This window comes from Phyllostomus hastatus, unplaced genomic scaffold (assembly GCF_019186645.2).
Source record: "Phyllostomus hastatus isolate PE091 unplaced genomic scaffold, TTU_PhHast_1.1 phas_scaffold_501, whole genome shotgun sequence".
Classification (NCBI taxonomy): domain Eukaryota; kingdom Metazoa; phylum Chordata; class Mammalia; order Chiroptera; family Phyllostomidae; genus Phyllostomus; species Phyllostomus hastatus.
The window spans coordinates 12,570,321-12,583,951 of NW_025334033.1; the positions used below are offsets into that span (position 1 = coordinate 12,570,321).

Below are 13,631 nucleotides of genomic sequence, written 5' to 3' on the forward strand. Positions count from 1 at the left end.
GTCCTTATTTCATCTGGCAGAAAGATCCTTTAAACAACCTCTTCATTTTAAGTATATAGTACAGTAGTGTTAATTTCATGTACATTGTTACAAAGTTCTCTAGAACATTTTCATTTTGCAAAACTAAAACTCTATTACCATTGAATAGCAACTCTTCTTCCTCCCTCCCCTCAACTCCTGGCAATCACAATTCTACTTTCTGTTTCAATGAGTTTGACTATTTTAAACACCTCATAGAAGTAGAATCATACAGTATTTGCCCTTCTGTGACTGGCTTACTTCACTTAGCATAATGTCCTTGAGGTACATCCATGATATAGCATAAAACAGATTTTCTTCTTTTTTAAGGAGATTAAAATAATATTCCATTGTATATATTTACCACATTTTCTTAATTCATTCCTCCGTCTACAGACATGTAGTGTGCTTCCACCTGGCCGTTGTGAATAGTGCTGCAGTGAACGTGGGTGTGCGAGCCCCTTCCTTCTTGAAATTCGTATCTTTGTTTCCATTACACGGAACTCTCTCCTACCTCTCTGGCTGCCTGTTCTCTGCTGGCTTCAGTAGCTTTTGTTTCCCCACTTGCTCTTTATATGCTGAGTATTTTCAAGGATTTCGGCCATGGCCTTTTCTCACTCTCCTACTTATATCTTAATTAACAAAGCTAATTTGCAGGCTTAAATTATTCTTCTAAGCTACTAGACCGACATTTCTAACAGTTCACTAAACATTTCCATCTAATTATGTCCAAAATCAAACTCAAATCAACATGCATTTAGCACCTGTGTACTCTGTCAGCTCTAAGTTGTGCTGCAGGTATTCATAAAAGATGAGCAGCTTCACACCTCCTTCCTAAACACGCTACCCCTCCTGCATTCCCTACTTTGTAAACATCAGCATTCCCAGTCACCGTGGAAAAGTCCTCTTTGTCATCCCACATCTCTTCTCTGCTTACATCCTGCCGATTCTCTCAAACACCTGTTTCCTCTTCTCCTTCTCTCCTGCATCATCACAGCTGCTTCCTAACTGGCCTTCAGTCCTCTCACACCACTGCCACCAGCATAATCTTTTTGAAACACAAATCTGGCTGTGTTGATTCCTTGCTTAAAACTCTATACAACTCTCCTGCCTATAGCATAATTTCAATCTTCTGGACATGGCATACAAGGCTTCTTGACATGGTGTCTGGATACATGTCCAGTATTTCTTTTCGCCACGCCCTATTTTCTAGAAACATCACATTATGCTTTTTTCAAAATGCTAGTCTCTCTCAAGCTTCCTTTCTCATGCTGTTCTCCCCCTGAGGCATTCCAAAGCTCTCTCTGATTCTCCTCCTCCATGTCCTCTTAGCAAATTTTTCCTCCATTTCAGTTCCTTCTTCTCAATTCTCAGCAGCCACAGCTTGAGCCACAACTTCTCTGGAGTTCTGTTTCTATGTTCTAATCAAAGGCAGTGTGAAATAGTGGAAATGAACCCACTTAAGTCAGGTGGCGTGGGACTTTACATCCTGACTGTGCCACCTAGCTGCAAGGATGAGGAGTAACATCCCATTTCTGCAGAGCCTGGGAGAAGGTGACGAAGAAAGGGTGCCAGTTATTCTTCCTGTTGTGAAGTTCACTCAGACATACCGGCATCGCCTCAAAGTCATTTTTTCTTTCCCTCCAAAGCAATATCTCCTTCCACCAGTAGTTCTATCATCTTTGAGCCATCCGGGCCACAAGCCTGTTGTGCTAGACTGCTCATCATTCTTCATCTGCCTATATTTAACCAGCTAGTAGATCTTGCCCTTTTTCTTTCCATCATTCACTGTCCTAGTCTTATATTTCACAGTTTCATATGTGGACAATTGTCATGGTCTTCTGACTGGTCTCAAATACCACTTTATCAGTGTCACTCCTTTGTGCCAATGCATCCTTATTAGCTATGAAATAAAGTCTAAATGCCTTAGTATGTAATAAAGCCTTCCACAGTCTGGCCCTAAGGTTGCCAGATTTAGCAAATAAAATTACAGGCTGCCCAGTTAATTTTGAATTTTAGATAAATAATTTTTTTGTGTGTCACATGCAATATGTACTCATACAAATAAATTATTCTGTTTATCTGAAATTCAAATTTAACTGTGCACCCTGTATTTTTCAAACCCATTTGGTCCGAACTTCTCTCTCTGGTACTACAACTCAATACTCTTTCTACTTCTTTGTCTCCTTCTAAATCTCTCCTGTCCACCCCTACTATATATCTCTTTGGAGCAAGATGGTGGAAGAGTATGGAAACCTAGTGACTCCCTCCCAAAAGCTTATTGAAATAACCAATGGAATAAGGATATAGGGGAAATAATTTATTATTACTGAAAACTGAGATGGGAACCATCTATTCTGAAAACCTGGAGAAGTTTCTTCTAGCCATAGTGATGGGCTTGAATTGAGAAGAGCCAGTGAGGGCTGAGTCGAGGGGGAACAACTTACCTAGAAAGCAAGTGGCAAAACTCCCTGGCTGACTCCACCACCACTCCTTAACCTGGAGAGGGGCAAGGACAGCGCTGTTCTTGCAGAAAGGGGGTGAACTGGCTTGAGGGGCCGGCTGAGAGGCCCACAACAAGAGTACCTTCTGGCCTTTGTGGACCTCTGACACTGTACCCCACTGCTACCTTGCAAGGACTGAAGTTTGCTAGTATGACAAGTGTTAAGCAGAGAGATGAATGCCATGAGTGTAGAGGCCCAGTGGTCCTTTCCCAGGGCATCTCAGCCACACACAAAGCTCCTGGCTGCAGCTTAGTTTTCCTCATCACTGTCCTAGCTAGTGATCTCAGGACTCATCGCCTCCAGCTGCACCCAGCCTCACCTCCAGATTTAGTCCAGACCGGCTGCTATTTGTCTATATCCACCCGCTACTGCTCTCCCCTGCCATCCCTGGTTTTCCAACTCCAGTCTGACATTTTGACCAACCCAATCCTGTGTGTCAGGAATGTCGCTTCCATTGAAATAAAGACTTAATTTTTTTTCTATCTAAAGAGGCAGGACTATGGGCTGATTTTTTAAAAAGATTTTATTTATTTATTTTTAGACAGAGGGGAAGGGAAGGAGAAAGAGAGGGAGAGATACATCAATGTGTGGTTGCGTCTTGTGTGTGCCCTACTGGGGACCTGGCCCACAACCCAAGCATGTGCCCGGACTGGGAATTTAACTGGCTACCCTTTGGTTCACAGGCCATGCTAAATCCACTGAGCTATACCAGCCAGAGTTATGAGCTGATCTGTAAATTCCCACTTCCTTCATACTTTCCTTGGGAGGGAGCCCACCAAACTCTTTGACATAATCTGGGTTCTAACAAAAATCCCTCAAGAGAATGTAATACTACACAAAAGTAATTCCAATAATTTGCTTACTTTGAAATATTTCCTTGAGGGACACCCCAGGTCATCAGGACATAATTTGGTTAGTAATACAGTTTGATGAGGATAGATTGTGCTTTTTGAGGTGAGAGTGAACGGCAGCTAGCAGCAGAATGAAGAATTTTAGACTGTTTGAATTTCAGCTTGTGAAAATGCAACAGGTCTCTCTAAAGAATAGCTAAAGATAAAACAAATAAATCTTTCCTCACTGGGAAATTAAATTCCATTGTCAAAGTTTTGCATGCAGTGGAGGGAGGTTGTCAATAAAAATCTCCACCCTTCTTCCCTGCCCAAGTTAAGGATCAACTGAAAGACAAAGAGGTTGGTTAGACATATATTCTTAAAATGTGATAAAATCTTAATTAGGAATCTTGGTGAGGGGAATATAGATGTTCTTTGTACTGTATCTGCAACTTTTCTGAAGGTTTGAACATAAATTTAAATTTATTTTGAATAAATAAAATAAAGTTAGTAAGTCATCAATTTCAAATAAATATTTAAACAATTAATTTAAAAATTATTTTCAACTTCTTCCCCTTCAATTAATATCAACTCCTTCCTTCCTTCCTTCCTTCCTTCCTTCCTTCTCCTTCTTCTTTTTAATGATGAAAGCTTAGGTTGAAAAAAGGGCCAGCACTTTCCCACCCAGAACAAATAGCCAAGAACAACGTCAGGCCTTGCCCTACAGTCTCTTTACTACACACACTAAAATATTTGCATCTTGAAATTAGGCCTGGTCTAAAGAGGTTCCATAGAGGCTGAGCCCTATATACCCTGTCTTTCTCCCAAACTCACCACTCACATGAGTCTCTTCCCAGCACATCCCAAATACAGTACCCAAGGAGGAGTGAGGGAAGGAACCTCTTTATAGCTGAAGACTCTCTACCTGGAAACACAAAGATTGAACATAAGTGTTATCCCTTAACAGCCTGGTTTGGAGGAGCCTCCTGTTTCTCAGTTGTTGGTGGGTTGCTCCAGGGGCTCCTCAGTTTTGGTGGGGCATTGAGACATGCAGTTGCCTGGGAATTTCTCTTCTCCAGTATTTCCACCCACTAAGACCAAGTGTGTTCTCACCATGGCAGTGAATGCTCTTGCAGTTGCTGCTGCTTCTCTGTTACCTCCACATGCTGTCAACTCTCAGGCAAGCAACTCTGCATCAAGTATGGAGTCCAAACCACTGGGTGGTCTCCCTCAACCCAATTCCCATCCTGGATGGCCAACTTCTTTTCTGTTTTTCAGCCTACATGGGAAAATTCTCCTGGGAAGTTAATTTGCTTAGGCGATAGCTAAGTCTTAGTCTACTGCAGCTTCTGAGTTATTTTTGGATGTTCCAGTCTGACCAGAGGGTCGGTTCCATCTTCCTTCTTCCATCTGCCAGGCTAGGTCACCAAGAGCTGGGGGGTGAGTCTTCCCCTTCTTTTGACCTTGTCTTCTTCCATTTCCCTTCTGCCAGCCATCTCCCCACTAACATTGAGTAAGCACATTTTAATTAAGTATTTTCTTTTAAGTTTTCATAGCATTCTCATTTTATAAATGAGGAAAGTGATGCTCAGTGAGGTTAAGATGCTAACCTAAGATCACCCAGCTAGGACGTGGTGGAGCCAGGGCTTATATACTCTCTGACTCGATAGGTAAGTGCTGTACATCTCAATCAGTGAAGCATTCAGGGCACAACACACTGGTTTCCAGTCTCTTCTCCCGCCACATCCCTCTGTCTTCCTGTGACTGCTAGTTAGTGCTCTGACTCGCTAGTGCTGTCATTCTTCCACCCTTGTCCATGCTATTTCCTAAGTCTGGAAGGACACTTTCTCATTCCTCAGCTATAGAAATCTTACTCAGCTTTAAAGCTTATTCAGCTTAAGTATAAATTATTATATTAATTACAACTGCAGAAAACTCAGAAGGAATAACATTGAAGTTAATAAAATTATGAGTAAACATGGATTTGCTTACCAAATCCTACAATATTAAAATAAGGGATATGTCATGGAGCTTTAGGAAGAGAGTTTGGGGGCATGTAAGAAAAGATCACATAAAACAGTGAGCAGTAAACTAATGGAACTTTATTCAAAAGGTGATAAAGCTAGAAGATCACCAGCCAACATTTGTAGAGCACTGACTCCAAGCCAGTCCCAGGAGATAAAATGAGGGGCTTACTGTTTAACTGGAGAGACATGTGCTTAAGCACACACTCACAATACAATGTGACATGTACTGTAATTTGTTACTACGAAAGCGTTGGGTGAGTCTGGCTAAAGAAATCAAGGAAAGTTTTGTAAGTGATGTCACACTTTCTATTGACGAAGAAACAGGAATTTCTTAGATAAGAGGGAGTAGAGAGTGAGAAAGATATTGTGGGCAGGTGGAACGGCAGTGTAAAAGCATGGTAACATAAGAGTATGAAGTGTGAGTTTGATATTACTAGAGCTAAGGTGAATGTGTGCACACGTGTAAGTCATGCACATATATGTGTGAGTGGGAGATAGTCATGAAGTGTAGATGGGTGAGGAGAGCGACGGGAAATAAGGCTAGGGAGGTGGTATAAGGTCTTCTCATGAAAGGTTGATGTGAAATGTTAAGGAATTTAGCTTTTTACTTTATAACTCTGAGAGATGCATTATCAGAGTTTCTTTTGGGAAAGATCATCTTGTTTGCACTGTGGCTGGTGAATTAGAGGGCATTGAGTCTAGAGGCAGGGATTCCAATAAGAAGCCCACTACAGCAGTTCAAACGAGACAATGAGGGCTGGTGTGGCAGACACTGTGGTGCCCTGCCCAGATCTTTTACCAGGCTGCAGGTCCTATCCCCAGCAGCAACAGTGGGTGCTTCTAATGGCTCACAGCTGCTCTTTTCTTCAGAGAATTACCCACCATTGACTGTAGCCACCTAGCCCAGGAAGTTATGACTGCCCTTAGTCAATACTTGTTGGGGGCGGTTACTACAAAAGATTGCCCCCCTTGCTTGGGGTGATAATTCTACCATGTGGTTAATGCTTCAGGTTCCTTACCTGTGGGTCAGGCCAGACTAGACTTTACCTGAGACCACATCCTTGTTAGGCAGGCTCTTTTCCTTTCCCTACTCTGCTTCTCTCCCTCCCTTAAAGGTTTCTCTTGAAACTTACTGCCTCAACAGATCATGTGCACCCCAAATCCTCCTTAGACTCTGCTTCCAGGGAATCTGACCTAAGACAACCAGTAGTAACTGTTTATGAGGCTGGAGATCCCCAATACACTGACCCAAGCAGAATCAGTATAATTGATCACTAAATAGACGAGTTAGAAGGGAGAGTAAAGGGAGAAAGGGATCTGAAGTGCTCTCTAATTCTAGCTTGAGTCTAAGAGGGCACTCACTGTTCATTTGGTGAAATATGGAGCAAAATTTCTGGGGTTGGCATAAGGGAGGAGATAAGTTAATTCAGTGTTGGACATGCTGGGTTGGAGATAGCTGCAGGACACCCAGAACATCCAGGTAGAGATGAAGAAGGCAGCTGGAGTTTCGAGTTTAGAACAGAAAGCCAGAACTGGAAATCTAGATTTGAAAGTCAACAGCAAGTAAATGACAGTCACAATAGACGTATTATGTTCACAATCCTGATTCCATATACAGGGAATTACAGGCTGCTACCCTGTTGAATTTGCAGGTAACATCAGGGAAGGCAATCCTTTTGTTCCACTGTTAGAATTCTGAGCTGGATAATCTTGACCTGACCTTTTTAAAACAAAACAAAACAAAACAACAATGAAAAAATCCAAACTTTGTTTCTATTGTGGGTCTGTGTCATCATTAGGGCCAAAGGTAGTAAAAGAATAATATAAAAATAACTAAATTTTGCACACAATAAGTTGCAGTAATATCACTAATGTATATCATGCTCAAATGCACAAAACACAAGAGTGTTTCATACTCACTTCTTTCAGAGCCAGAATTAACTATTTGCCTAAGGCACCATGATGAAGGCCATTAGCATCCAGAATCTGAAGGAAAGACTATTTTTTACCCAATTAATACAGACATTAAACCTGGGTCTCTATGCTCTCTCCCTCAAAAGTAAAGAGACCTTTGCATACCTAACTCAACTTTTAGGATGGAGACCCACCAAAAGAAAATTACTTGACAAAGCATGAGCTAAATTGCAACAAAGGCTGGGGAATGAGTTTCCCAGCAGGTGCAGAGTTAAATATGAAGCATGGGAGAAGAAAGAAAGGAACTAGTTGTCCTAACAAATCTTATGGAGTTCCTTATTGGTATAATTTGAGGTATGAAAGGAGAAATACACTTTTTATTCATTTAGTCATTGCTGAAGACTTCACCTCCATCTACCTAGTATAACATATTGATAGTCTTGTTGCTCTGCATCAATCTGAACCACTATGTATTCCTTTGCCTTTTCATTTTAGCACTTCTCTAAAGGGTACTATAATTTTCCAGCGCCTAACTGGGGAAGTTCAGTGTTTAAGTAGACCACTGTGTGTAAGAAAGATGGGTTCACTTCCTTACTGTTCATTATTCAGATTATCTCTTTGTTGTCAAAGCTAGTTGTGTTTCTGCTCTACAATCAGCTCACCAAAATCTTTAATAGAAAATGATTGGTCTAGTTCACTGTACCCTAATAAAACACCCTGAACAATACTGGAAATTGCCCATGGACCTTATCTGAACTTAGATTTGAAATAATAAATATTACCATGCCAAATAACTTATTAGCATTTTTGTTTCAGGTAGTCATTCTATAAATTATATGATATGAGGTGGCATATGGTACTTGTGGAGAAAAGCTCTGTTTCTGGAAATTTTGAGCTGAGATTTATGTGATTACTGAATGATTTGAAAGGTGCATTTGCCTAGCTGCTACACATTTGCCTAGCTGCTACACATCTCTTTAAACATTAATACAGAAACAAAATACGTTCTACTTACAAACTTCTAAGGGTTGCCCTGCTCCTTAAAGGTCTTTACTATGCTTTAGTATTAAAGAGCCATATTTTCCCCATTTTAATAACAGATCATTTAATAGTTTTTCCCTTAATATTTTAAAAAGTTAGCTTTAAAGAATGATTTTAAAAGGATATGCACATACTGTGTATATACTTAATGAACTCACCTCATCTTTGAATTCACCAAGCTCAACCAACACAGCGCCAAAGCAAAGAATCTCTTGGTCTTGTTTTCCATCTTTACCCTTCCTCTATGTCTACTAAAGCTGACTCAGAGGAAGAGTTCAATGTGCTTCTTGAATTGTGAATTTATCCTAGACTCCTAGAGGCAGTGGTTATAGTGGGTTTGAATGAGTTCTAATCCTAACTGCCACTTAATAGCTTTTTAAAAAAATCTAGTTCTTAAAAAAAATTTTTTTTAAACTTATATTTAGAGAGCAGAAGGAAGAAAGAGGGAAACATTAATGTGTGGTTCCCTCTCACGCGCCCCCTACTGGGTATCTTGCCTTCAACCTAGGCGTATTCCCTAGACTGGGAGTCCAACCCACAGCCCTTTGGTTTTCAGGCCGGCACTCAATCCACTGAGCCACACCAGCCAGGTAATAGCTGTTTTAATAGCTGATCATTACAAGATACTTAACCTCTCTGTAACTTAGTTTCCTTATCTGTAAAATGAAGATAAAATACACCTATCTAACAGAGAAATGAGCTAATCTTATAGAGCATATATAACAGTGTTAGCTACTATTGGTATCTTGAAGCTCAGTCCATGGCTAAGAATCAGTTTGTTGGACTTCTTTAAAAGTTTGGCCATCACGTGTGAACAAGCAGGAAATTTGTGGAGAGGAAGGGCCGGCTTCCTAATTCTGACTCAGTCTTCCATTTAAAACAAATCTGGACACAACTATCCTCGTAAGGAACAACGAAACCTTAAAACCACCGCTTGCTGAACAGACAAAACCACTAGGAGGCAAAGTGGGCGGGGACAGAACCTGAACGAAGCCCGGTCAGGCACAAAACAGCCACTCACCTGGGGTCCTTCCTGGAGAGAGATGGGAGTTGGCTGGACACGTCTGAATTGGGTGGGTAGAACTGTCAGTCCTGGTAGGTGGACCACAGAGACCAATAGCTTCCTGACTCCGCCTTCAGAGGGTGGGAGAATTGGGACGTCCTTAAGGCGGGCGGGGCTTCTGCTCTGCCTGTACCTCAGGCTTGAATCCTGCTGGAGTCTGCTAACCTCTGTGCAGTTGAGCGGGGTGAGCGTGGGAAAGGAGTATGAAAGGGACCAGAGAAAGGGGTAGAAACGGGAACAAGGGGAGATACGACCGTCGGAGCTGAGAAATAGGAAGCCATGGGCAAGAAAGTTAGGGTGGGAGCAGAGCTGGGCCGGAGATACGAGAAGAAAGGAGGGAGGGGTGTGGGAGGATCGGTGTGGTCCGACCGAGGGGACGAGGAAAGGAAAGTGCAGGTAGGCATTGAAGAGTAGGATAACCCACTGGAGTATAGGATGCTCTAGGGATTCGTCCTAAGTGGGACAGGAAAGCGGAGCCTGGGAGATTCAGGAGTCAGAGCTGTCGCCTGTGCCCGTCTGATCGCCAGCTTAGCCATCTTGCTGCATCAGTTGGCTGCAAAATTGACCTGATGCGTGTAGAGGTTGTATCTGGCTCTTTACACGAGACTGCTAATAGAAATTTCCCTTGGTCCCTCTGAATGAGACTGCCATTCTTCTCAAAGGACTGGACCTAGACAGCCAGATCAGCAGCTTAAACCTCCAAGTTACTGGCTCCTCGGACACATTCTCTGACATAAACTCCCTGAAGACAGCTTCTACTGATTTACTGCTGCCTTTTTGATGAATTTTTTTTTCATTGACTTTCATCTCAGACTGTTTTCTGTAGGAGTAGTACATCTTCCCATCCCACCTCCACCTGTCCATGTACTGTTGATTTATAGACAGGTAAGGCAGTAAGGTATGGGGCTTTTGAGATACCTAGTAGGGGCCCCTCATTTTTAGATTAATACAAACACAGACTCAGAAAGGTGTATTGAGACCTTAATGAGCACCAAAGGTTATCCTTGTATTTTTCTAATTGAGCACTAGCATTGGACCAGACTTCAAGACCTCATACATATCTTTACCCTTCACCCTCTAAGAAGCCACTGAGACTATCCAAAGTTAGTGCTCTCCATTACTTCAGTAAGAATAAACTCAGCTATGTTTTATCAGTAAGCTGTTTTGGTGACATTGTGGTGGAGTCAAAAGAATCACCTCTGAAAAAATAGTGCAAAATAAAACCAGGAAGAGAGAGAAAGGATAAGAACACTAAAAGATCAATTCAGGTCTACCACACAAATTATAGGAATTACAAAAAGAATGGAGAAAATTTCAAAGAAATAATTCAAGAAAATTTCCTAGAACTGGTGGACATACATTTCCAGAAGGAATGCATGCTGGATCAAATGAGACATATCAAAGTTAAGATTGTAAAATTTCAGAAAAATTGAGACAATACAGAGGGTTTTGGTTGCTTGCGGGTTAGGATTATTGCCACAAGATGGCAGTAATGTCTCAAAGGCTCTATTTCTGTGTGTGTGTGTGTGTGTGTGTCCATAAAATTTCTTCATCTCTTTCCAAAGCAGTTGAAGGAGGGTAGGCTCAGTTTGGATACATTCCATCTAGTCATGCTTCATTAAAGTGCTCACTCTGATTTTTTCCTCAGAAACTGCTAAAAGGTCACCTTACAATAATCAGCTTGAAAGAAGAGAAAAAGACTCAATTCTCATTGAGGAAGTGACTTCTTTGGCTCTGAGGGGGTAGAAAGGCTTTTGAGAGAAAACTGAGCTATAATTGTCTATCATGGATGTGACTTCTGTCATGCAGGAATTCTACAACCCATTTGTTCATTCTCACAGGTTTTGATGCCTACTATGCACCAGATACTGTGTGAGGCACCAGGAACACCACAGTTAAAAAAAAAAAAATCAGACATGGTCTTTGTCTTTGTGAAGCTTACATTCTGAGGGGAGAAATATCCATAAACAAGTTAAATTACGTACATATCTGAGGAATTTGATAGAATTCAAGGTGGAAGTAAGCAGACTAGGAAGCTATTGCAGATGTCCAGGTGGGAGATACAGATGAGTTGGATTAGGGTGATGGTTGGGGGCGGGGGTGGGAGTGGGGAAGAAGTAGATGAATTCAAGATACACAGGGTGGAGCTCTGGCCAGGTAGCTCAGTTGGTTAGAGCGTCGTCCTGATTCACAGAGTGCACCAAGGTTGCGGCCTCTGTCAGGGCACATACAAGGAACAACCAATGCATGCATCAATAACTGGAACAACCAAGCGATGTCTCTATCCCCTACCCTTCATCTCTCTAAAATGATTAATAAAGAAAATTCAAAAGAAAAGATACAGGATGGGACAAAAGTAGGTTTATAGTTGTTAGTACATGAAATGGTTTATTTTTATATTCTTATTATTCTGTATTATTTTCCATACAAACAACTGTAAACCTACTTTTGCCCCACGCTGTATTGGAGGTAAAATTAACAGGACTTGGTTGTTGTCTGGATCTGGGTGGTCAGAGCATAACCTTTCTGGATTGAGCACATGGCTGTGTGGATGGGTTACCATTTTCTCAGGTGTGAGAGGTATGGAGAGAAAGGTTTTGGAGAAGGGGGTGGTGAATAATCAAGAGTTCAGTGAAGAACATTAATTAAATTGTTCTCACACATTTGAGTTCTGGTGGGTGTCACTGATCCAGGCTAGGATGGGGTTTGCACTTGGTTTAGTCTGATATCTTTGATTTAAACTGACTCACGTTCAGCATTAAATTAAAAATTGTGGCACGAAAGGGGACAAGGTCACAAAAAAACGGTCTTAGTGTGATAGCGCCATTTTTTCTGCGTTCAGTTTATGTCCATTTTGTAGGGTTTCCAACAGCAAAATGTTGGGACAGAGTATTTGGAGATTCACAACCTCTGTGGTCCGTAGGAGCCACTATGAGGAAGGTCCAGGGAAGAATTTGCCATTTTCGGTGGAAAACAAGTGGCAGTTACTAGCTATGATAACTTTGTATTTTGGATCTGGATTTGCTGCACCTTTCCTTATTGTAAGACACCAACTGCTTAAAAAATAAGGATGTTTTAGTTAATCCATGAAACAGATAAGAAGAGGAGCATTGTAAGAGGTGCAGTCTCTTTGAAAAATGGATCAAACTGTTGAACTCAAGGACACACTAGATGTGTTTGTAAATAAACTTATGGCATGAATCCTTAATGCCTCTTCTCTGAAATACAAAATGTGATAGTTGGGGAAAAATTGCTGTTAATTCAGTCTCTTACAGAGCAGTAGCAAAATCAGCTTTAATTTGCAGTTGTTGTTGTTTTTTTCCTAAAGTGGTTATTGGAGAGTCAAAGAGAACAGACCAATGTTTTTCAGTGTTTTCTTTTGTAACCTAGAGGTTGAATTCTGTACTGTGCCCATAATCAACAGTTACCTCAGTCATCTTCGACTGTCTTTACTAGTAGAAGGAGCATTAACAAGAATGAATGATAAATAAGGCACCTGGAGACTTTCTCTGTCTTAGAAGGGCCTGGGTTCAAAGAATTTTTTAAAAGTGGAGTTTTAGGAGGCAGGGAAGAAAGTCTGAAGAAGTATTCCCAGGGGGAACTTGTGGTGAATTCAGACTCTTCCATCATCCTGGAGACTTGACCATTGTCTCCTTTTCATTTCCGTATCTGGTCGGGGAGCACCAGTAATGTTGTTGGGAAGGTCTATGAACTGATTGTAATCAAAAGCCAATTTTGAATTAGTAAAAAATAAAGGAGACAGGTTTTTCTGATTCTGCTATCATCTAGAGGAGTCGTTAAAATTGTGTCTTCCCTTCACTCTCTAGAATGCTTGCTGCAGACTAATAATTCAGTCTCATAGGTATTGAAATAGCAAATAAAGAGGTTTGGCTTTCATTACAATAGGGGAGTAAATATATTTAGAAAAAATTAATTCTACTTCTGTGGTTAGATGAAAAAGGCTATATGATGAGACAGTTACGTTTATAAACCACCTTAGGGTCATAATCTGCAAGTGGAAAATTGAGTTAACTCTGTATGTTAATAGCAGTGAAGCAATTTTCCTGAGCTCATTCAAGCAGCCATCTCTGCACTGGGGAATCTTATGGAGGACCTGGGATGCAACCCTATCCAAAGTAAATTCCAGGGGGATTGGCTGAAGCCAAAGTAAAACCACTGCCCACACCAGTAAAGTGACCCATATTGTACCAGTGCGTAGCTCTGAGGATTCATT

The 13,631-nt window shown here is 41.3% G+C and overlaps 1 protein-coding gene across 1 annotated transcript; it reads left to right on the forward strand.

The window, feature by feature from the left end:
* The first annotated feature begins 12,273 nt into the window (after nucleotides 1–12,273).
* Nucleotides 12,274–12,485, forward strand: LOC123808735 (cytochrome c oxidase subunit 7C, mitochondrial-like). The gene has a single exon (XM_045823543.1). It carries the CDS (start codon nucleotides 12,274–12,276, stop codon nucleotides 12,463–12,465), a length of 192 nt encoding a protein of 63 aa, XP_045679499.1. The 3' UTR covers nucleotides 12,466–12,485.
* The last annotated feature ends 1,146 nt before the right edge of the window (nucleotides 12,486–13,631 follow it).